Genomic DNA, 25,748 nt, shown 5'->3' with positions numbered 1-25,748 from the left:
TTTTGGTGTGATATACCATCGGTGGAACATCTTATACCAATTCTTCCACATTAGTGACCACATTTTCATGTTGCTTGGCTTCTGAATCCCAAATTATATCTGTAAAATGTATGTCGTGAGACACTGAATCAGTTTTATAGGGAACATGCATGTCCATGTGTGCATATTTTGCTGGTACATTGTGCAAATAATGGGTAGGCAGTCTCTCTTTGAGAATATGGAAGCAAGGGAAATGACTGCATAATTAGAGTTGCTTAAGAGTTAATGAATATGGGATTATGCACAAAACACAGCCCCCATACTAATGAAACCCAACAGTAAGCCTTTCTCCAACAAGGCATAACACTGAATATATAAAAGGCTGCTTAGAGACAAGTTGGAACAATAGTGCCAACATCAGACGCAAATAGAGAAACTGCCAGAGAAATTCCACTGAATTCATCCAGCGGTTTGAGATAGAAAGATACAAGGGCAGAGGAAGAAACAGAAGGAGAGCAATGATCATCTGGGGTATTTTGACTTCTCTGCTTGTGGGCATTTTGATCTTGCAGTATCTGAATCAGCTCTGGTCAAGCAGAAATTATCCTCCTGGGCCCGTTCAGCTTCCAATCATTGGAGGACTGTGGCGAGTAGGTAGGACGATTACTCAAGATAAGTTAATGAAGGTAAGATGAATGAGAGGCTTCATGGCATTTTGTATGTTGTGGATAAAAATACCATTTGAGTAAAGTCTTCTAGTCCAAATCTGGGATGATAATCGGTGGCACCCTAGTGTTGGTGTCACCTAGTGTGTCAATCCCATGGACCTCTTCCCATATACAGTAGAGTCTCACTTATCCAAGACTCGCTTATCCAAGGTTCTGGATTATCCAAGCCATTTTGTAGCCAATGTTTTCAATATATCATGATATTTTGGTACTAAATTCGTAAATACAGTAATTACAGCATAACATTACTACGTATTTGAACTACTTTTTCTGTCAAATTTGTTGTAAAGCATGATGTTTTGGTGCTTAATCTGTAAATCATAACCTAATTTGATGTTTCATAGGCTTTTCCTTAATCTCTCCTTATTATCCAAGATATTTATTTATTTATTATTTATTAGTGACATTTATATCCCGCCCTTCTCACCCCGAAGGGGACTCAGGGCGGTTTACAAGTATATATACATACAATATATTATATTATATTCGCTTATCCAAGGTTCTGCCGGCCCGTTTAGCTTGGATAAGTGAGACTCTATTGTATATTCTGACATTCCTCTACAACAGGAATATCCAAATCTCCAGGAGTTTTTGATTTCAATGCCCAGAAGATTCAGTTGCCTTGGCTTTGTTTCATGTCAAGAGCGACTTAAGAAACTGCAAGTTGTTTCTGGTGTGAGAGAATTGACTGTCTGCAAGGACGTTGCCCAGAGGACACTCGGATATTTGATGTTTTACAATCCTTGTGGGAGGCTTCTCTCATGTCCCTGCATGGGGAACTGGAGCTGACAGAGGGAGCTCATCTGCACTCTCTGCAGATTCGAACTGGCAACTTTCAGGCCAGCAACCCAACCTTCAAGTCAGCAGTCCTGTCGGCACAAGGGTTTAACCCATTGTGCCACCGGGGGCTCCTTGGCTAATGTTCAGGGATTGTGGGCACGAAAGTCAAAAACCTCAGGACTGGAATTTGGGAAATATTGCTCCACCAAACTATCATCACAATAAGATTTATGAGATATAGTTATAGTGAGTGTATTGATATCCATGCCTCAGCCTTTTAAAATGCTGATATTGTATATAATCTCTTTTTTTGGCAGGAGATTTCGTTGTTTCATTAGAAACAAACCAAAAACGATTCCCTCCCAAAATATTGTGGGCTCCTCTATGTCTTCCAGTGTGAGTCTATGATATGCGTCCAGCCCAATTTAGTCAAAATACAGAGATTCCAAATAATTTTGGGGATCTACTAAAGATTTTGGAACATATCCCACATGGATATGAGGGTTGTACTCTATAAAGCTTTCTTGTACTGTTTTTGAATTTGTCTACTTCTTCAGATTTTGTCTGTAGCTGTGATAGGTCCTGCTTCATTTGTAGTGTGATATGGAAAGGCTCCAAATAAAAAAGCAGTGTCTGGGTTGTGTTTGAAGCTCATTTCTGGAAAATAAGGATTTCAGGGAAGTCACCTGTGCCATTGTGCAGGAATGTTAACATTGATCCACTCTCAAGAAAAGAGAATTCAAAAGATTCATCCATAAGGATGCATTTGCAAGAGAAAGGCAGAGTATAAATCCAATAAATAAATAGAGGGCTTCAGAAATATTTATAGATATGAACAGATATAATTGCATTCAACCAAAGACTGCCATTTGATATCTGACCCCAATTCAGTATCTTGGTTTTGGCTCTTTCATGGCAGGAAATTTTGCTTAAGAATCAATTTAGCATAAATTATTGCTTTAACAAAGGGGAATAGTACATAATCTCACATGCTTTAAACTGAATATACCATATATACTCGAGTATAAGCCGACCCGAATATAAGCCGAGGCACCTAATTTTACCACAAAAAAACTGGGAAAACATTGACTCCAGTATAAGCCAAGGGTGGTAAATTTCAGAAATAAAAATAGATACCAATAAAATTACGTTAATTGAGGCATCAGTACGTTCAATGTTTTTGAATATTTACATAAAACTCTAATTTAAGATAAGACTGTCCAACTCTGATCAAATCATTATTCTCATTTTCTTCAATGTAAATGTGCATATGTGTCCTTTTAATTATAATAGAGTAAAATAATACATGTAATAATAATAATAATAATAATAATAATAATAATAATAATAATAATAATAAATACAGGAAAATAATACAAGTAATAATAAATAGAGTAAAATAATAAATGCAATAATAATAATAATATCATAGCAAAATAATAAATATATTATTAATAATAATAAAAATAGATTAAAATAAATGTAATACAGTAGAGTCTCACTTATCCAAGCCTCGCTTATCGAAGCCTCTAGATTATCCAAGCCATTTTTGTAGTCAATGTTTTCAATATATCATGATATTTTGGTGCTAAATTCATATTAATTGCAACATAACATTACTGCATATTTAGCTACTTTTTCTGTCAGTTTTGTTATATAACATGATGTTTTGGTGCTTAATTTGTAAAATCATAACCTAGTTTGATGTTTACTAGGCTTTTCCTTAATCCCTCCTTATTATCCAAGATATTCGCTTATCCAAGATTCTACCAGCCCGTTTAGCTTGGATAACTGAGACTCTACTGTAGTAGCAACAATAATAAAGAATAATAATAAATGTAATAATACCAATAATAATAGAGAAAAATAATAAATGTATCATATATTCTCGAGTATAAGCTGACCCAAATATAAGCCAACCAGGACCCTCACCTGAGTATAAGCCGAGGGGGGCTTTTTCAGTCTTAAAAAAGGGCTGAAAAACTAGGTTTATACTCGAGTATATGCAGTAAATAGATTTTATGTATATTGGTTCATTCTCCAGTCATTGGGACCATAATCACAGACATCAGAAAAGACTTAGAAGGGCAGCTATAACATATCTAGATAAACTTCTCAAATGTAAACATATGCTGATGAACACAGATTTCAAGATCTTCCATAGTGTAGTATTTCCAATTTCTAATTAGGGGTGTAAAATTGTGGCAGTGAAGAATGATAATAGAGGTAGTGGGATTCAAAATGAAGGAGTACATACTGTGGACTAGCATAAATATGGGTCCTAGAGTAACACAAGCCTCAACACTAGCTAGAGATTAGAATGAACAAACTGAGGCTGTTGTATTTTGGTCATATTGTAGAAAAACATGCCTCAATAAAAAAATAATAACAATGGGGACACTTAAAGATAACATGTTTCCCCGAAAATAAGACAGTGTCTTATATTAATTTTTGCTCCCAAAGATGCGCTAGGTCTTATTTTTAGGGGATGTCTTATTTTTCCATGAAGAAGAATTCACATTTATTGTTGAACAAAAAATGAACATTTATTATATATTGTACAGTAGTTGTTATCACAAACCAGCATAACCAGACAAACTGTTAATCTTATCAAGAATTTCTTGTTACTACCATTATTTCTATGTACAACAATCTATGGTATGTATATTTACCAATCCTGCATGCTCTGGTGTTTTGTTCGGCGGGCATGCTTCCAAACAAAAACTTTGCTAGGTCTTACTTTTGGGCGAGGCCTTATATTTATCAATTCAGCAAAACCTCTGCTAGGTCTTATTTTCTGGGGATGTCTTATTTTAGGGGAAACAGGGTAGTGAGGAAATAGCAAAATCCTGTACTTGTCTACAAACACTTCCATGCAGCAATATAACCCAGAATATTAAGGCAGATAATCCACAATATCTGCTTTGAAATGGATTATCTGAGTCCACACTGCCATATAATCCAGTTCAATGTGAAATTTATACAGCTGTGTGGAAGGAGCTTTCAATAGTAAAAAAGAAAGAAAGAAAGAAAGAAAGAAAGAAAGAAAGAAAGAAAGAAAGAAAGAAAGAAAGAAAGAAAGAAAGAAAGAAATCCACTCTCATGCTAAATCCAGGACTGGGAGTTCTTATGACACATGATAACTTTCAGTAGTATTTGGAATTTTTTTCCTTAACCTGACTTTGCAACACACTAAGCAAAGTCAGGGGAAACTCCAAAGTTCTCAGGAAATCCCAGAATATCCACAGGCTTTGCAGCCATCTGGACAGCTGGGAATGGATCTGTTTTATGCCAAACATTGTCACATGAAAACCACCACCATCATCTTTTCCGTGATCAGTACAAGGAAAGGGATGAGTTATCCAGGTATCATCACTGTGGCTCATTGGTGGCCATGGAGCTCCCACAAGCATCTGTAACACCCATGTTTACAAGCTGATTTATTCAAAAGCAGTAACTACAGGCAGTCCCCAAGTTAAACCCTTGTGCTGCTGAAGTGCTGACCTGAAGGTTGGCAATTCGAATCCACAAGATGGGGTGAACTCCCGTCTATCAGCCCTAGCTCCTGCCAACCTAGCAGTTCGAAAACATGCAAATGTGAGTAGATAAATAGGTACCGCTTTGGCAGGAAAAGGCTAAGAGACACTCCGAGGTGACAACGTAGACTATTTGGCTTGAAAATGGAGAAAGCACCTTCCCAGGGGTTGTGGAATTGGAATTATACATATGGTATGACCACCCAAGCTTTGCGTGAGTATTTACATTTTGCACATTGTGCACCTTTGGTGTCGCTGCACAAGATTTGTACATAAATAAGCATTTATATTAGTATGAATTATGAAATACCACAACTGCAAGAATGAACCATTGTTGAGCGATAGCCAACTAATTAATTAAGCGATAGCCAATTAATTCGGGTTTACCTGAGGCATTGTTTTGAATGTAACATTGATTGTTTCTGCTTTGATCCCAATGACAGATGGCAAAGCAATACGGAAACATGTACACATTATGGGCAGGCTCATATCCTATAGTTATCCTGTCTGGATACCAAGCTGTGAAAGAGGGGCTGATCAATCATGCAGAAGAGTTCAGTGGGCGACCCGTGACTCCTGCATCTCAAGCCATCTGTAGAAACGGGGGTAAGTTTTTGGGAATAGTAATTATTGCTAGATTTTATCACACAAAAGTGGCAAACCAGCACTGTAGCCGGTGACAGTCCCTATCACACAGTGTCCACACATTGAATATAGAAATGTAGGTGAGATCAGTAGAAAAATTATCCATGTTCATCTGAGAAAATTTCTGAGTTAATTCCAAAGTCTGTGAAATTAAGCAATAAAAAAACCATGATCTATATATATATAAAAGGGTAATGAAATTTCGGCCTAGGACAAAACAACAAAACTACACATCCCAGAAACACAAAACTTGGCAGCACAATCCTTCATCCATGCCTCTACGTTCATAAAACAAAAAGAAAAATAAAGTCAGAATTAAAGGGAGAGGAATAATTGTTTTTATCCAATTGCTACCAGTTAGAAGGCTAAGCTCCGCCCACTTGGTCTCCTACCAACCTACTCAGCCCAGGGGACAGGCAGAGTTAGGCCTCACTTAGGCCTCTTCCACACTGCCTATAAAATACAAATTATCTGATTTTAACTGGATTATATGGCAGTGTAGACTCAAGGCCCTTTCCACACAGCTATATAACCCATTTATAATCTTATATTATCTGCTTTGAACTGGATTATCTTGACTCCACACTGCCATATAATCCACTTCAGTGTGCATTTTATACAGCTGTGTAGAAAGGGCCTCATATAATCCAGTTCTAAGCAGATAATATAAGATACTTTATTTCACATACCACCATATTTCGCCACAGCAACGCGTGGCCGGGCACAGCTAGTTGACATTATAATATGACTTCAAGAATTTTATTAACACAAAATTGGAATGGATATGATTGCTGGAGAATGGATATGATTGTAGTAGACCTGTTCATCCATGACTTACTACACTTAGAAAAAATCTGCAAGACGAAGCAGTGTTAACTTCAAACACTGCTTCATCTTGCAGATTTGTTCTAAGTGTAGTAAGTCATTGATGAACTGCACAAGCAGGCTTCTGAAGATGAGTCTTGGGGAGAGTTTATTGCCTAACTTGTCCTTGATTCCTATGATCCTCAGGTTTTTTGACATCAAACGGTCACACTTGGAGGCAGCACAGACGGTTTGGGCAAGTTACCCTACAAAAGTTGGGTTTGGGGAAGAAACATACAGAGGACGTGATAGAAGAGGAGGCCCTTGGACTTGTGGAGGTGTTTGCACGTACAAAGGGTATGTCGTTCTTGCAGAAGATGTTTCACAGTGCAAACTGTAGTTGATCCTAATTTATCCAGGTGTTACAAAATCCCACTCCTGCACAGATCTTCCAGTAGCCAAGCAAAGCAATACTGTGACCCACACATTCTTGTGAAATACCGATTATGCTTGAAATTTCTCTCTGAGTGATACCACGATCGTCCTGAATCAATCTTGTCAACCTTTTGCTTGTGAAACTCGGTGGTTGCTGTCACAGGACATTCAACTCTTTGTTTGTCACACAACTCAGATGTTGCCACCTCAACATCTTTAAATTTACTTGCCCAAAGATGCACAGGACTCACATCAACATAATTGCCATAAACAGCTTGCATTCTCTGATTAATCTTCCTTTGGGGTGACACTTTCTGCTGTCAAGAATTCAATGACTGCAAGTTGCTTAAGTCGCATTGAACGACCATCTGTGCAGAGTTCCATACTTCACACTTTAACAACACAACTGTTCAATGCTAAGGCTTCCCGCCAAATGAAACTGTAGAGGAGAATCTGCTGAACAAGCCAGGACATGCCGCAGACCAGGACTGCCATCTTCTGAGGAGTTACGAAAGTGGAGGCTTTACTTTTCATTCAACTCTCATAATAGCCACCAAGCTCCATAGAACTAAGACATTACTATCTAAGCTTGGGAGCATTATGGTTCTGGGCTAGTGTTAGCCATTTGGAGAGGCCCGGCCATGAATTTACCTGTTGCTACAACTTTCCCAATACAATGATGTCTCAACACCTTTGCTCTTTTATTTTGGCCTTGTATGCTTTGTTGAGAGACATTAGGCAAGATGATCAAATCTGTGGAGTAAATGTTTCAAAAGTAAACAGTATAATCCGAAGGTTTATGCAGATGGAGTAATGATAATGATTCAAAGTACACTAGGCTCCATGAAGGATTATTTAAGGGAATATAAATTGTTTGGAGCATGTGTATCGTTTGACGTGATTGTGATAAAAATAACGCATATTTGTGTCAAACATTTCCAGAACAACAACCTGTAAAGTATTCCAGGGAATTATTCTGCATAAAATAATTTCTTGGAATGTATGTTTTTTCCATGATATTAGATACAGATCCAGAAAGTGTTGAATCCAATGCAGTTAGAAAGCAGGAGAAGGCTCTCTGAGGCAGGAAAGAAATGAGAAAACAAGGTGATCAATGATTGCTGCTATTCCTGAGATTGGTTCTTAAACAAAACAGATTCCCGGAGATCCTGCTATTCCAATTCCTTCACTGAAAGGAAATGTTGTAGTAAGAAAATAAAAACCTGTGTATCACTTTTGGGATAGTAATTATAAAGGCTAGCTGGGCAGGCAATGTTTGAGATTGTAAATGAAAAATGTGAATGCTGTGTGCACATATTCTTTAGCTTTGGGTGCATCTACACTGCCGAATTAACACAGTTTGGCCCCTACTTTAACTGATATGACACAGGAATAACATGCCCCTTTGATTGTTTTAAATAACTTCATTTTTAGGGCATCCCATTGACCCGATGCTGCCTGTGACAAGTGGGATCTTCAAAGTGGCCTGCGCTGTGGTTTGGGGAAACCAGTATCATTATAGCGAGAAGGAAACTCAGACAATCATAGAACACCTTGCCATGTTTGCCGAATTTGGAGACAGCATCTATTATATTGTGGGTATTCTTTTTTTTTCTAATGAAACAACGAAATCTCCTGCCAAAGAAAGAGATTATATACGATACCAGCATTTTAAAAGGTACAGTAGAGTCTCACTTAACCAAGATAAACGGGCCAGCAGAACATTGGATAAGCGAAAATCTTGGATAATAAGGAAGGATTAAACAAAAAGCCTATTAAACACAAAATTACATTATGATTTTACAAATCAAGCCCCAAAACATCACGTTTTACAAGAAATTGACAGAAAAAGCAGTTCAATACACAGTAATGTTATGTAGTAATTACTGTATTTACGAATGTAGCACCAAAACATTGCAACATTTACTACAAAAACAATGACTACTAAAAGGCAGACTGCCTTGGATAATACAGAACCTTAGATAAGTGAAACTTGGATAAGTGAAATTCTACTGTAAAAGCATGGATATCAATACACTCACTATAACTATGTCCCTAAAATCTTATTGTGATGATAGTCTGGTGGAGCAGTATTTCCCGAATTCCAGTCCTTAGGTTTTTGACTTTTGCACCCACAATCCCTGAACATTAACCAAGGAGCCCACAGTGGTGCAATGGGTTAAACCCTTGTGCCGACAGGACTGCTGACTTGAAGGTTGGGTTGCTGGCCTGAAAGTTGCCAGTTCGAATCTGCGGAGAGCACAGATGAGCTCCCTCTGTCAGCTCCAGTTCCCCATGCAGGGACATGAGAGAAGCCTCCCACAAGGATTGTAAAACATCAAATATCCGAGTTGCCTCTGGGCAACATCCTTGCAGACAGTCAATTCTCTCACACCAGAAACAACTTGCAGTTTCTTAAGTCGCTCTTGACATGAAACAAAGCCAAGGCAACTAGTCTTCTGGGTATTGAAATCAAAAACTCCTGGAAGTTTGGGTATTCCTGTTGTAGAGGAATGTCAGAATATACAATAGAGTCTCACTTATCCAAGCTAAACTGGACGGCAGTACCTTGGATAAGTGAATATAATATATACACACACACACACACACACACACACACACACACACACTTGTAAACCGCCCTGAGTCCCCTTCGGGGTGAGAAGGGCGGGGTATAAATGTCACTAATAAATAAATAAATAATAAATAAATAAATAAATATCTTGGATAATAAGGAGAGATTAAGGAAAAGCCTATTAAACATCAAATTAGGTTATGATTTTACAAATTAAGCACCAAAACATCATGTTATACAACAAATTTGACAGAAAAAGTAGTTCAATACGCAGTAATGTTATGTTGTAATTACTGTATTCACAAATTTTGCACCAAAATATCATGATATATTGAAAATATTGACTACAAAAATGCATTGGATAATCCAGAACCTTGGATAAGTGAGTGTTGGATAAGTGAGACTCTACTGTACTTGGTTTACCACATTCGGAGCACACATTTCTTCTAACTCTCAGTAGATCTTCTAAGGTCCATCGCTATGGGGAAACACAATGAAGCTGGAGGGACATTTCTAGGGAGGGTGTTCTATGATTTGTTTCCTCCATGAAAAAATTTCTTCTGCTAAACTTCTGTATTTGTAATAATGAACAGAGGAGAAAAGTCTTGCCCTTCCCCATAAGCTCAAACAAAAGTAAACTTCTTCCAGCCTGTCTGGTTTCCTCATGAATAGCTTGCAATTTTTCATTATGTTCTGACTGCATTGCAGTTATTTTATTGGGATGCTACAAATACATGTATGACTGCAGACAGGTTGGCTGCAAGGTTCCATTTTATCCCCCATGCTCTTTAACATCTACATGAAACCGCTGGGCGAGGTCATCCGGAGTTTTGGAGTTGGGTGCCATCTCTACGCAGATGACACTCAACTCTACTACTCATTTCCACCTAATTCCAAGGAAGCTCCTCAGATACTGAACCAGTGCCTGGTCGCTGTAATGGCCTGGATGAGGGCGAACAAGCTGAAGCTCAATCCTGACAAGACAGAGGTCCTCGAGGTCAGTCGCAAGTCTGATCGGGGTATTGGGTGGCAACCTGTGCTCGATGGGGTCGCACTCCCCCTGAAGGCGCAGGTCCGCAGCTTGGGGGTCCTCCTGGACTCATCACTGACACTTGAGGCTCAGGTGTCGGCGGTGGCCGGGAGGGCCTTTGCACAATTAAAGCTTGTGCGCCAGCTGCGACCATACCTCGTGAAGTCTGACTTGGCCACGGTGGTCCACGCCTTAGTCACCTCTAGACTGGATTATTGCAATGCACTCTACGTGGGGTTGCCCCTGAAGACGGCCCGGAAACTTCAGTTAGCCCAACGTGCGGCTGCCAGGTTGTTAACTGGAGCAAACTACAGGGAGAGATCTACTCCCCTGTTCAAGGAGCTCCACTGGCTACCGATTATTTTCCGGTCCCAATTCAAGGTGCAGGTTCTTACCTATAAAACCCTAAACGGTTTGGGACCCGCCTACCTTTGTGACCGCATCTCCCGCTATGAACCCACTTGTCCTCTTTGTTCATCCGGTAGGGCACTTCTTTCGCTCCCGCCACCATCCCAGGCTCGGTTGGCGGGGACGAGGGAGCAGGCCTTTTCTATTGTTGCTCCCCGGATCTGGAATTCCCTTCCGGAGGAGATCCGGCAAGCACCCACCCTGGCTTCCTTTAAAAAGCTGCTTAAAACCTGGCTCTTCCGCTGCGCCTTTGGATAACCGAGTCCATAGCTATAGTAGTTGCACAGGCCATCTCTCTGACTTGAAACACTGCACTTTATTCCTCTGCCCCAAAGCATCTTAGAATATCACATTGCATTTTAGTTCTAGTGGTCCCTCCAGGCCATCCTCTCCTCCATCCCAGTGGTCTTTTTTTTTCCCTCTTTCTTTGCGGATTCATGTTATTTGAGTGATTATATTCCTTCTGCTTATGTGATTGTTTTAGTCAATTGTTATGTTTTGTTTTCGTTCTTATAGCGTTTTATAGTGTTTTCAGTGTTTTAATTCTTATAGCGTTTTATAGTGTTTTCAGTGTTTTATTGTACAATGTTTTATGCTGATTTTATATTGGAAACCGCCCTGAGTCCCTTTTGGGAGAGAGGGCGGTATACAAATAAACTTTTATTTACTTACTACTTACTTACTTGGCTGCAACTGGTGGACCAATAAAAGTTCTCCATGCTCTGCTTGCCACAAGATCCACCTGGATTTCCAATGTCAGAAATGTATCTAAGTGTACTTCCAAATTACATGTCTACTTCTTCAGGGAACTTGCAACTCAGGGAGATCATTTTTGAAAATCCAGACTTGGGAACTACTGATTGACATAGCCTCTGTCTTAATTGGGATTCAGATTATTCATGGACTTCCATATAGCCCTTTACAATATTCAGCCTCTAGCCCATCACATGCAGCCTCAGCCAACTCCAGGGAAAAGAAGAAAGAAGGCTAAGTCTCATTCACATATTGACAGGACCCAATTTCAAAACTCCCAATAACCTCACTCTTTGTATAAAATCACCCTGGGGCAATCCACAGCTTAATATGGATAAGCCTGAGCTCTCCAATGTCACACCCTGAAACTGAATATAGAAAAGTGTGGACTTGTCTCAACATAGTGACTCCTACTATCATGCAATGGAACTGGTCCTATAAGATCCCAACCACAACCTATCAAATATTGCTGAGAGATCCAAGAAAGTCAACATAGAAGTTTTTCCTCCATTTTTCAGACAACAAAGGCTGTCTCTCCATCCTGTACCCTCAAATTGAAATGGATCTAGAGTTGCTTAGAAATATTTCCTGTACAGCAAATGCTGTTTTCTATGTAATAATGTTGGTCCTCAAATGTAAAGAGACTTTGAAAACTGTATAGGTTTCTTTCACACAGTGAAAGGAAATTGCTTAAAAATATTCATTGTATTCCTGTATCTTTAACAGCAGGTGTAAGTTGTTGTACAAACATCTTACTTCATGTTAGAGAATTAAGAACATCCATCAACTGCATAGCCAACCCCCAGACCATTGCATCAAAGTACTAATCCAAGAGAGTTGGGTGATAATACCAAGTCTGTTCATGACAGTGGTAGAGATTTATTTTATTTTATTTTATTGTTTTTCTTGCAGCTTTATGAAATGATGCCACGGCTCATGGAACATTTCTCAACACCTTTCACAAGGGCAGTTGCCATAAGAGACTCGGCAATTGCACTTTTAAAGGAGGAGATTGCAAAACACAAAAAGCATGAGATGCAACATTATCCCCAGGATTTCACTGATTTTTATCTGCATCAGATAGAGAAAGTGAGTACAAGAAGCCCCCTCTTATCTGATGATTTAGGGACCAAAGCACTGTCAGAAAGTGGAATCGGTTGAAAAGTGGAACCTAGGTTCTCTTAGCTTACAAATTCATTTTGGAATCCAGAAAGTGTTTTGTTGTGAAAATTACTATCCAAGAGCATTGTGTTGTTGCATGGCCATACTGGTGACACTTGGAGATTCATGTTGAAATGTTAAATAATAATAATAATAATAATAATAATAATAATAATAATAATAATAATAATAAAACTTTATTTTTCTTTTCTACCACCATCTCCCAGAAGGGACTCGGAGCAACTAACATGGGGCCAAGCCCAAAACAGAAACAAAACAGAACAAGTTAAAACAAGTATCAATAACTAAAAACAGTGTCAACACAACAATCAATAAAATAAACAATTAAATAATTCAATTACAATTAAAACACAGAATACAGTATACAACCATTGTTACTATATAAAAATGAGGTAATAAAACAAGCATCACCTTTTCTATAGTCCTAATCTTGCCCATTGGACTATCACCTGTTTGGACCCCTGAAAGAAGCCCTATGAGGACAAATATTCATGTCTGATAAAGAATGGAAGATGGTGGTGAATCCATGGGTCACAGCTCAGCCTAAAATATTTTTAGATAAGCTAAAATGAAAGCTTGCTGACAGGTGGACAAAGTGTCTTGAAAAGTGGAGAGATGATGTCAAAAATTGTGTTTTTGTCTTTTCTTAAAGCTGATTAAAATAAATTCTACAACCATAGTGCAGATAATTTTTTACTCATCCTCATACTTTGAAAATATCAGGAGACAATGTGATTAACAGGAAAAAAATTAAAAGGCTTTGTTAAAGTGAAAAGCAGCAGGGAAATAGGAAGACTGCATTGCAAGTGGATTGATTAAACTAAGAAAGTCAATGTCTTGAATTTATAAAGCTCAAGTTGATGAGATTGGGGACTTTATCACACGAAGCTGAAGGGAAAACATACATGTCAGTGTGCAATGTGCCCATGAAGTGCAAAATTTGGTGAGAAATCTGACTGTGTGAAGCCATCCACTAAAAAAAAAAGTCTGTCTCTTTCCTCTGCAGATAGAAGCAACTAAAGCCCAGTTGCATTTCCGTCTGCTGAAAACCGAGTCAATAAAACACTACAATGCTAACAAGCCACTCAGCTCACATAAAAAGCTACAGGCTTAACCAAACTCTCCCCAAAAACTCTCTGAGGCTAGGAAGTTTAACCCAACAGGTACAAGCTCACTTTATGCGGTCTCTTTCACCATATCTATGGAAAACTCATCTATTGTTCTCTCCTGTTAGCCAAACTTACATGCTCCATGCTCCAGGGACTTGAGATTGAGGGCTTTATCACACGAGGCTAGTAAATAGCAATTACTTTAGGCTGATAATGTCTCTGTTTGGGAATGATAATATGACATTGTTTCTTTTCTTTTGCTCTCTTGTCAGAGATCGTTTGGAAAGGTCTTCTTTTTATTAACACAATTCCCTTTCTTTCCAACTAATGTTCTCCTGCACTTTCCTGTGTGATAGTTCAGTTCTGCTTTAATGCCCGTTTTGGATGATTAGGGCATCGTCAATGTTCATGAGTGTGTTTTGAGTGTGACTTAGGTGATTGGGTGAGAAGGAGCAGCACTGCACAATTCACAAAAGTTATCTCTCATGTCTGAACAATTCAATAGTGCAAAATAACCCATCAAAAGAATAATTAGAATGATTATTTGCAAAGGAAGGGAGATAATTTTAAATTTTGGTATGCAGTTCATTTGTGGAGGGTAAATCATCATTTCTTTTCTCAACAACAGACCAAGAGGGATCCTGACTCTACTTTTAATGAAGATAATCTGGCTCAATGTATTCTTGAGCTCCTTGCCGCAGGAACAGAAACTACTGGCAGTACTCTGCAATGGGCACTCTTCCTCATGGCAACTCATCCAGATATCCAAGGTATTGAAAACATTGACTACAAAAGTGCGTTGGATAATCCAGAATGTTGGATAAGCGAATGTTGGATAAGTGAGACTCTACTGTACATATATAGCAAACATTCAGTGTCGTTATACAGTTGACAGAGACAGACAGTACATAAACAGAGGCAAGGCTTCCCATTTTTCATCTCCAGCATCTGGCTGTGCTTGACTCGGCCATGGGGAGGGGCTCTTTTTTTCATTTTCCATGCCGTGGAGCCTGTCGTCCATAGATTCCATTCCTGGTTGGATTTTTGCCAGCATGTTTTTCGGGGTGCCTTTTACCTCTGCATCAAAGAGGCACCTATTTATCTACTTACATTGTTGTTTTCAAACTGCTAGGTGAGCAGAAGCTGGGCTGACGGTCGGAACTCTCCCTGACCCGGGCTTGAACTGCTAACCGTCCGGTTGGCAGGATTTTCTATAACAGGCAGTTTAAACTGCTGTGCTAGTCTGGCCCAATGGTTTAATGGTAACGCTCACAAGATTTTTGGGATAAATATTTGCAGTTATCTAAGTAGCAAAACTGAGAAAATATTATCCAGCGCTAATCAGCAATTTTGCACTGGATAAGTTTTTTTTCTTGAAAGTAAGTGGAATCATGGGCGCTGTAGTTTTACAAGGACTTAGCCCTTCTCTGCTAAAGAGTTATGGTACTTCTCCAAACAACAAGTCCCACAATTCCATAACATTGAGCCATGACAGAAAAACCCACATAAAAATAACACTAGGTAACACAATTTTTGTTCCTGGGTTATAAATGTCATTTCCTAATTGGTTCTATTATAAAACGTGGGATAAATTTATTAAATTGCAAAACTTTTGTTTTTGTGGGACATCCTGCAGCACATTTTGCTCTACTTTTCCAATGAATATCTCATTGAGTCTCAACCAATTCAACATAGTTTGTGGCAGCCAAAAAAAACGAAGTTTCTGAATTATAACAACTACTTTCAAAGTAAGTACCACACAATTAAACAGGAAATAACACTTCCAAACTAGGAACAGAAATTCTTTCAAATTTTGTTATATAGTGTAATTGGTCATGTTCCTGCTCATCCCTCCACTTTCCCGTAACAGAAAAATGACCATTTTGGTGAGCTGGACTGCTTAAGAGGCCACTTTTGGAAAACTTTTGGCTATTGAATGGTCAAAAGAAACTTCAGATGTACACAATGACTCTAGAAGTTAATAGCAATAGCAGAAGTTATCCATGTTTTATTTCATTTTTGCTATTTTATTATACTTTCCTTCCATTTTCTGGACACAATTAGTTCTTCATACACTCATTTAAACATGAGGCATCCTCATATCCCACCATACATTGGATTCCAAAAATACTATAACATTTCACACAACATACCTTCTATCATCCTAGTACAGAAGGGCAATTTAGCTGAACAGAATTGTCTTAATGTGGAAAAATGCCCCTCAATATTAAATAGATATAGAAATCAAATTCTAAATAAAGCTTCTTGTTTCACTGTTCTCCTCAGATAAAGTCCATAAGGAGATGGAGGAAGTTTTGGGTACCTCTCAGTCAATCTGCTATCAAGATCGGAAGCAACTACCCTACACCAATGCTGTGATTCATGAAGTTGTACGTGCAAAATATGTCTTTCCTCTTGGGGTTGCTAGACGAACTACCAAAGATGTGACTATGTATGGTTATTCCATTCCCAAGGTAATGTTCTACAGCTGCTCCACTGTATCCCAAGAGCAATTAGAACTCAAGTGTAGCATTTAAGAGAGGCATCCATATTAAATTTTCTCATGTAATACAATTTTTTAAGGACAAAAAGGTACTTCTCATGCACTTCAAATATATCTGAAGGTCAAGAAATCCTAGGGCTTGTCCAAAACCCCATGCTTATTATGAATTGTCTGCTCACTATTTCCATGATTCACAGCATCTTCTAACTGATATCCTGGAGATTTTCCCTTTGTCCCACTTTTGGAATATTTGACAAATATTCCAAAATTTGTTGGAAACTCCATAGTATTCCAGGTTTGATAGACACAGCAATTGGTCCAGTTTGGCCTGACCAACTGTTCAGTAGGATACAGCCAACATCATCCTTTATCTGGTTAATGCAGGAAAAGAGAGTGGATCATGTCCATGCCACTGCTGCTCCTAGGCAACCATGGAGCTCCACCTAATGTCTGCCTGTCATGGGCACATCCGCTGGTGCTAGATTGGGGCACCTGTGTCAAGTTGGGACAACCTGATTGTCAGGACCCAGGCAGCAGAGCACCAATAACCATGCGCAGAGACCAGAATCTATCTAATATCTTTATTAAGGAAATATATAAAGTCAATAAAAACAAGTGAAGAATATAGTTCAGAAGTAGACCTTTCAGGAAAGGTCAAATATAGTCCAGGAAAACAATGTCCAATATGTGATATAGAGTCCAAAGTTATAATCCAATAACCGAAACACACACTTTGCCAGGCAAAGTGTGGGGAGATGACAAGGTCTTTTAGTCCATGGAGGCTTGACACAAGGCTGGAAAACAACTTGATTCTTGGCTAGACAAGACTTGAAACGAGGCAACAAGGAACAAGAAACAAGGTCCGTGGCAAGGTCCGCGAAACAAAGCGGCTTGAAACTTGGTCCGAGAACAAGGAGCTGGGATTACGAAGTCCACACACGATCTCACTCCTCAAGCTGACGAATTGACTCCGCAAGATTTCCTTCGCGGCAAGACACCTAAATAGGGTCTCGTTTCCCGCCAGAAGAACACTTTCCCTGGAGAACTAGAAGTGAAACTCATCTCTGTCCAGATGTATGACTCCTTAGAATTTCCCAAGGGAAGCAGACTTAATCAGCTAATTGTTTGGCTGCGATTCTGGCGCTTCGGCGATTCGCCTCCCTAGCGCCTCTATCTTTATTATAATTGTCCTTACGAGAAAACGGGGGAGAATTCTGCCCAAGGCTTGTTTGGCTAACTTCTTGAGGGCAAACATCCTGCAGGTGCAGGGGCTCCGTTTCTGGCTGAAACGGAGTAAATCCCATGTTTTCCTCTTCGTCTGCCACAATAGTACTAGGAACGGAACTACAAGGCCCATGAGACATCACACTGATGGATGTGAGGCGGATATATTGGGACACTTACAGCCTTACGTCTCAATTCTCCCCTCCGTTCGGCAACTCAGCATCTGCCTAGTAGCACGAACAAATAAGACTGCATAGCTGTCTGCTGATCCTGATAAATTAGTCTTTATTTACAGGTATGTACACAAATAGCAGCCGGAGCTGCTTGGACACATGTTGCTCTAACAGCAAGATTAATGGCAACAACAAGAACTCTTATCAGTAAAGAATAGCACCTTCCAAATTCCATTCTCTGTGACTTATTTCCTTCTACGCAGGCAAAAGCGGAAGTCACATTGCTTTTCCCTCTAGGCAGTAAATCATTGCTCTATGCAATTAACCACTTCTGTACTGGATCGCTTACCGAAGCAAACACACACTTACATTGAAACAATGAGTTAAAAATTTCACTGTATTAACCATTACTCTGACAACCTGCAGAGCCAGCAATAATAAATGGGGAATGCAGGAGTTCAGTGGTTGTGATGGTAGTGATGTGAAGGGAGTGAAGGTCCAGCAGAGCAAATGTGGTCCCAGGCAGTTTGGACAAATCCCTGATCTGGCAGAAATGTGCTTTATCTGGGGCTATTCAGTAGCAATTTCCACCAGGTAGAACTGCCCAGTGTAGATAAGCCTCTAGTCTAGAAATCTCAGGTTTGAAGTGACAAGGAAAAAGTCTGCCCTATACACTGTTCGCTCACTTATCATGGGGGTTAGGTTCTGTTAGGGATTCTTCTTCTTCAGAAGAGGAAGGGGAGCAGGAAAGTGTTCATGAATCTGAGGGTGAGTTGGAATCTGAGGAGGAGATTTTGCAAGTACCCACATTTCAGAAAAGGCAAAAGGAAACAGAGCAGGGAGGTCGTTCAGCTAGATTAGCTGCCAGAAATGCAGCTGAGTAATTGGGAACTGCCCTAGCAGCTGTGAGGGGACTCAGGGCTATAAAGCAGAAGCAGGTGCAGCCAGCTCTTGCTGGTAACAAACTGACTCTAATGCCTTCACTCCCCTGGTGCCTGCTTTGAGTCTGCATCTGGATTTATTGCTGTTTCTTTGTCTGAAGTAAGACTGCTATTTGATTTGAGAGTTTATCAGAGACTAAGAACTGTGCTTGCCCTAAGACTTCCTTGCTTCCTTTTGCATTATTCCACTGAGTGTGCTGCACTTTATGTTTTGCTGAAGTAAAGCAGTTTTCATTTACTTACCACAGTGTTTTAAGGCTGTTCTTGAAAGACAAAACAGGACAGCTTCCAGGACCACCTGCAATAAGTGAAAATCCACGAAGTAGGGACGCTATGTATTTATACACTATTTTAAGTCTTTATCAACCAATCGTGTGTTGATAAATCTCCTCCTCCTCCTCCCATTGCCGCTTGGGCTCCTTTTCTCTCCCTTCAGCTTCTCCTTCCTCCCTTCCTTAGGTTGTAAATTGTAATTTTTTATGATTTATAATATTCTTTTAGAGTTTATTGAAAACCCGCAAAACAGAGAATCCGCAATAAGCAAACTGCGAAGTAGTGAGGGAACACTGTATATATCCTAGGATCTTATCCCAGATTATCTGGCAGTGTAGACTCATATAATCCAGTTCAAAACAGATAATCTAGAATATGTCTGGGTCAAAATGACTCCCCTGGTAAAAACGAATTAATTCAGAATAATCTTCGTTATTCCAAATTAATTAAGTACCCCAATAGACCCGGGCCTTCCTGAAAGACCCAGGTCTAATGAGGTATTGGTCCTGTAGGGATTCATTTCTAAGTATTCACAGGACTACTCAGGGGTGAGTCCCCATTTGCCATTCTAAACCTTTTGACTTGGGCTCAGGAAACCCCGGGTTTTGGGGGGCCTTGTGGGGCAGAAATACACACCAAAGCAGGTTTTAAAAACCCACTTTGGCACGCATTGCTGACCTGTCTGGAAGCACCCTCTGTAGACTGCAGGATGAACATGACTCAATAGTATTATACAGCAGATTAAAAAGCTAATGTGATTCTAGGCTGAAGGAGTTGTGAAATTACAAAGGTGATGGCATCCATACTATTTGTTTTTTTTAATAAATCATTTTTATTAAAGAATATTTTAAAAAAGATTGACATCTTCTAGATTTGCTAAGGGAAGGTATGGGGGAGGGAAGGGTTTAGGTTAGTCGGGGAGGGTTAATAGGGGGTGAATGAGTGATTCTGAGAATACTGAGGGATTGGGTACATATTTTTGGGTTGGTCAGATTTATCTAAATAGATTGACAGATAGATTTGTAAGAGGGTGGGTTTTGGGGAAGTCAGAGGGGAAGTTCGGGGAGGAGTCTGAATACAGACATCCGGAAAGGTAGCCTAATGGGGGGAGGGGGGAGGGGGTAGACTTCCAATCTTCTTTCTTCCATACTATGTCTTGTCTTATCCTTTCAGTTCTTCCGCTACGTATTCTTCAAATTCGGACCAGTCTGTTTCTTTCATCGCCTTACCGGTGCTTCTTTTTAGTAAATAAGTTAGTTTATCCATATTTTTTATGTCCATTAATTTCTCTAACCACATTGCTTTTGTAGGGCAATTAGGATTTTTCCAATTTTTGGCTATCACTATTCTAGCTGCTGTTACAGCATATACATAAATTTTAGATTTATTTTCTTTTTCCCCTGGAGAGTATATTCCGTCTTTGTTTTCCATATCATAAAGTCCTAATAGGTAATATTCCGGTTTGCAATCAAAGTCATTTTTTAGAATTTTTTTACATCCATACTATTTGTGAGAGAAACAGTCAAATTAAGGTTTGCCATCTCTGCGACAACAGATATACTACCAGCAATAGTGAAGTGTGATGGGCAGTGAAATGTGATTCTGAAATCGCTATTTTTTTTCCTTTCTTTCATTCAGAGGACCATTGTCTTGGCAGACCTGGCCTCAGTTCTTCTTGATCGTAAGCAGTGGGAGACACCAGAAGAATTCAATCCCAATCACTTTTTAGATAAGGATGGACATTTTGTAGCTAGAGAAGAATTTCTGCCATTTGGAGCAGGTAAATGAAACTGAATCTTACACACATGGCAGTTTCCTCTGGGATGTGCCTGGGGTGATGGAAAGGACTGGGTGGACTATGCTGAATCCATGTAATGAAGTTCCTTTACATAAGCTCTTTATATAAGGATCTTGAGCATCCAAGATTTCTGGTATTGAAAGGGGGTCCTGGAACCAAACCTTCACAGATACGGAGGGCCAACTGTATTGAGCACACATCTTTGCAGATTATCAGGTGCTTGTGGACCACTTAGCATGGGTTGATATATAGCTGTAACTTTATACATCCAATTTCAAACTGATCTCATTCCTTTTGGATATTATAACTGAGACTTCGGAGCCCCCAATAGCACAGTGGGTTAAACCGCTGAGCTGCTGAACTTGCTGACCGAAAGATCGGCAGTTCTAATCTAGGGAGTGGGGTGAGCGCCAGCTGTTAGCCCCAGTTTCTGCCAACCCAGCAATTCGAAAATATGCAAATGTTAGTAGATCAATAGGTACCACTCTGGTGGGAAGGTAATGGTGTTCCATGCAGTCATGCCAGCCATAAGACCTTGGAGGTGTCTACGGACAACGCCGGCTCTTCAGCTTAGAAATGGAGATGGGCACCAACCCCCAGAGTCAGACACAACTAGACTTAATGTCCAGAGAAAATCTTTACCTTTACCCACTACTTGAGACTTCAGCATGACTTTTCAATATTCCCGAAAATGGGTTATTATAATTCCCCCAAAGTTATGAGATTTACATGGTTTCAATGAAATGTTCAGTTGGACATCCATATTTGTTGATTTGACTTTGGTTAAAATATTCTATGAAATTACCTTCAGACTATGTGTACAGTATGTATATGAGATCTCAATAAAGTTCAGGTTTAGACTTGGGTCCCATCTCCAGGATATCTGATTATGTACAGACATGCAAAAACAGGTATTCCAATATTAGGGGGGAGGGAAATCCAAAAAAGAAAATATTTCTGGCCCCAAGTTTTTCAGATACAGGATACTCAATTTGTATTTGCAGTGTTTGCATGCTCTTGGTAAAATTACCTGCCCTTTTTCACTAGATGCTTAAACTCTCAATTTCTAAATGTTGAAGTGACGTTTTAAGTTAATGCAATGCTGCCGAGCCAAATATAGGCACTGGAGAAGGTATTTTTCTTCACTTGCTGTTTTCTCTCTTCGTCTTCCCTTATCTGCAGGTACTCGAGTGTGTCCAGGAGAGCAGTTGGCACGGATGGAGCTCTTCCTTTTCTTTACTCATCTGATGAGAGCATTCAGGTTCCAGTTCCCAGAAGAAACAGGCGAAATGACCAAGGTGCCTGTGTTAGGGTTCACATTCCACCCACAGCCATATAAAATTTGTGCTATTCCCCGCTCTGATTCATCACAAGAAAAATTGAAATAAGCTCCTTACTTATTACTATATATTCATCTGTCATACTTTTTTATTATTTTAACATTGCACAAGGGTGTTTTAATGGGTTGTCACATGCATTGTGTGCCTTCTATAATATATGGTGACGCCAAGAAAAACCTACGATGAGGTTTTCCTTGCAAGATTTGTTCAGAGGAGGTTATGATTACACAAACTAACTACAGAACACTGATGCACATTAAGAGCTTTCTTTTGTGCACTTTCTTGGAACCTTGTTGTCTAGTCACTGTAGTTTGAAGCTAGATTTGAACTGCATTAAATGGTATGTACATGGGACTTGGGACTTGCCCAAGATCACTCAGTGCATTTCCATGGCTAAAGTGGGGATCTGAACCCCAGATTCCTGGACCAACACTCAGACTCCTGCAACATGCTGCCTCTGCCTTCAGGTTGATTCCATCTATTACCTCCCAGCTAGACACAAATAGATTACATTGTCTGCAGAGATCCACTGGAATCCTCCATAGCTCACAGCATCATTTTGCATCTGGCTACAGTGACATATCGGAGCCTCCCGTGATGCAGTGGGTTAAATCACTGAGTGTCTGAATTTGCTGACCGAAAGGTTGGCGGTTCAAATCCAGGGAGCGGGGTGAGCTCTCGCTGTTAACCCCAGCTTCTGCCAACCTAGCAGTTCAAAAACATGCAAATGTGAGTCGATCAATAGGTACCCAGTTTTATGCCAGAAACAGCCTTAGGCACAAGTGAAAGCAAATAAAAAGGCTTTACTTCAGCCAAAATAAAGATAATGCAATTAGTGAAACAGAAAGTACAATCTCGATGATAATGCACGGTCTTCAAGCAAACATAAAACCGAAGTCTTCACATCAGAGAGAAATTAAAGTCTTTTATGAACGCACAGTCTTCAAACAAACATACGAGGGTTATCCAGAAAGTAGATTACGTTTTGGAATTAAAAATGAACTAAGTATAGGAGAAAACATTTACCATATGCAGTTGAAAGCCACACCCAAATACCACTTCTCAACATAGTCTCTATTCAAATCTAGGCACTTTATCATAGTGAAGAATGAGCTTGGCAACTCCTTCCCCACAAAACTCAGCCGCTTGTGTCAATGGGGAGGTGGCTGGCAATGCAGCATTTTGGTGACGATGCGCAGCTGCGGGAAGGGGTGAGCGGCTGGTTGAGGATGCAAGTGGCAGAGTTTTATGGGGAAGGAGTTTCCAAGCTCATTCATCGTTATGATAAGTGCCTAGATTTGAATGGCGACTATGTTGAGAAGTGGTATTTGGGTGTGGCTTTCAACTGCATATGGTAAATGTTTTCTCCTATACTTAGTTCATTTTTAATTCCAAAACGTAATCTACTTTCTGGATAACCCTTGTAAAACAGAAGTCTTCACATCAGACAGTAATTAAAATCTTGGATAAACAGGCTTACAAATTGCAAACGACAAGAGCCTTCAGAGATCTGACGCTGGAATGAAGACACGGTGCTGGTAACAAGAACTCCCCTGAAAATATGTCAGTTGCAGCCAGCACTGGGCCCCTGACTTTGCTGCTAATTTATAGCCCTGCATTTCCCAGCACAGCTGTCCCTAGGGTGCAGTCTGATTGCTCAGCGTTTTCTCTGCTAGCCTAGCTGATCTCCTGACTTCTGTCTCCCTTTGATGTTCCAAAAACATAGGGATTTCTGATATATCTGCCACCTCTTCTTCTCCTCCTTCTTCTTCCTCACCACTTAACCCCAAATCCCCACGTGCTGGTTCTTCAACCACCTGTCCTCCTTCTCCCTCAGAATCAGAAAAGCAGTCCATGTCACACCTCAGGTTAGCTTCACCTTGCTAAAGACACGAGGCTGCACACAGATTGTAGTCTTTTGTAGTTTATTAGAAAATAGGGGTAAGATAGCTCATAAAAGGTAAACGTTCAGTTCCAAACGATAGTTACAAAAACAAGGCTGTAAGAACAAATCCATGGAAACATTAGGCATAAAAGAAGGTCCTTAAAATGAAGTTAAAGTCCCAGAAATGAGAATACATCCAGGCTACAAGATAATACAGGGAAGCAGACTTGGTTCTTAATTCAAGCGAGGAAATTGCTTTGACGAAGATTTCCCTTTCAGCAGACTGTTTTAATATCATAACATGAAGGCATTTCTTTGCCCTTTGACCTCCCTCTTATTTGCTATTCTGAGACTTCTGTGCAACCTCCGAAATTCCAAACAACTAGCCCGATCTAGAGAAGTGGCCTCATCGCTTTCGCTTTCAAGGCCACAGGGCTCATTAGTGTTATCAGGCTGAGGCTAGGAGCTATTCTCCCTTTCTGCTTCTTGCACCTGAAAACCATCATCAGTAACAACATCATTTCTTCCCGTGGGAAAGTCTCCCTGCTCCTCATCTCCCACAGAAGGAACACTCTGCACCTGAATCCGATAATTCCCATCAGAGTCATCTTGAAACTCATCCTGAACCTGAATCCCATCATCTCGAAACTGCATCCCAGAATCCTCATCAGAGTCACACAAAGGCTGAGTCACAACAGTCCACAACAATAGGTACCACTCTGGCAGGAAGGTAACGGCGCTCCATGTAGTCATGCCGGCACATAACCTTGGAAGTATCGACAGACAATGCCGGTTCTTTGGCTTAGAAAAGGAAATGAGCTCCAACCCCTAGATGCAGGGGAAAACCTTTACCCATACAGTGACATAGCCAGATATTTCTCTCGATCCCACTCTCCAACCCTCCTCAAGCCACAGAGATATTGGAAAGTAAGGAGGGCACTGCAGTGGGGAAATAATGAGTTTGATCATTGCAGTGGTGAAAGAGAATATCAAATTTCTCAACAATAACAACAACAGGTTTAAAGAAACCCTTAACCCTAGCAAATGTAGAGGGCTAGCTGTATAGTTTCAATTGGGTGGTCCCTTACTTAAGTAAGAGAGCAGTTTGGAGTTTTCTCCTAGACAGGGCATTCAATTCACCATTGTTCTGAAAGTGGTTTGTACTATAACATCGGCAAAGCTATGTTAGACCAGGCCAAGAATTCTTTACAAATGATCACAATTTTGCCAATGTGAAGAAGTTAGAAAATACAGTGATGCTGTTCCAAAACATACCTGTTATTAACAACGAAATTTTTTTCAAAGTTTGACAAATAGACATCTCAAAATGTACCTGGGCTGAGTAAAAAATGAAGATACTTAATGATGATAAAACTAGAGGTGGCTTATCCCTCCCAAATTTACAACTTTATTTCCACACGTGTTGTCTAGAACTGGCTTAAAGAATGGGTGTTAGATCCCAGCCATCCATGGCACCAAGGCCTGCAGTGTTTCAGGACTTGCACGTTGACACAGATAATGCTGAGGATTATACTGACATTTCACCCTCCACGGAGGGGCCTTTGCAGCTGCAGGTGCCCGAAGAAATTGGCTCTGGAGACTCACTAATTGGGGAAGATGCTTCAATTCCTCCCTCAGAGATAGAGC

The 25,748-nt window shown here is 40.0% G+C and overlaps 1 protein-coding gene across 2 annotated transcripts; it reads left to right on the top strand.

The window, feature by feature from the left end:
• The first annotated feature begins 310 nt into the window (after positions 1-310).
• Positions 311-22,396, top strand: LOC100567088 (cytochrome P450 2C26). Of its 2 annotated transcripts, none has more exons than XM_008116259.3 (9): positions 311-665; positions 5,467-5,629; positions 6,680-6,829; positions 8,342-8,502; positions 12,586-12,762; positions 14,593-14,734; positions 16,251-16,354; positions 20,717-20,858; positions 22,059-22,396. In XM_008116259.3, exons 1-9 carry the CDS (start codon positions 498-500, stop codon positions 22,262-22,264), a joined length of 1,413 nt encoding a protein of 470 aa, XP_008114466.2. In that variant the 5' UTR covers positions 311-497; the 3' UTR covers positions 22,265-22,396. The 2 variants fall into 2 exon arrangements, with proteins under 2 accessions (XP_008114466.2, XP_003224407.3); XM_003224359.4 differs by having other exon boundaries at positions 313-665; positions 16,251-16,438.
• The last annotated feature ends 3,352 nt before the right edge of the window (positions 22,397-25,748 follow it).

This window comes from Anolis carolinensis, chromosome 3, assembly GCF_035594765.1.
Source record: "Anolis carolinensis isolate JA03-04 chromosome 3, rAnoCar3.1.pri, whole genome shotgun sequence".
NCBI classification, from domain to species: Eukaryota; Metazoa; Chordata; class Lepidosauria; order Squamata; family Dactyloidae; genus Anolis; species Anolis carolinensis.
This window is presented reverse-complemented; position numbering and strand designations above follow the sequence as displayed.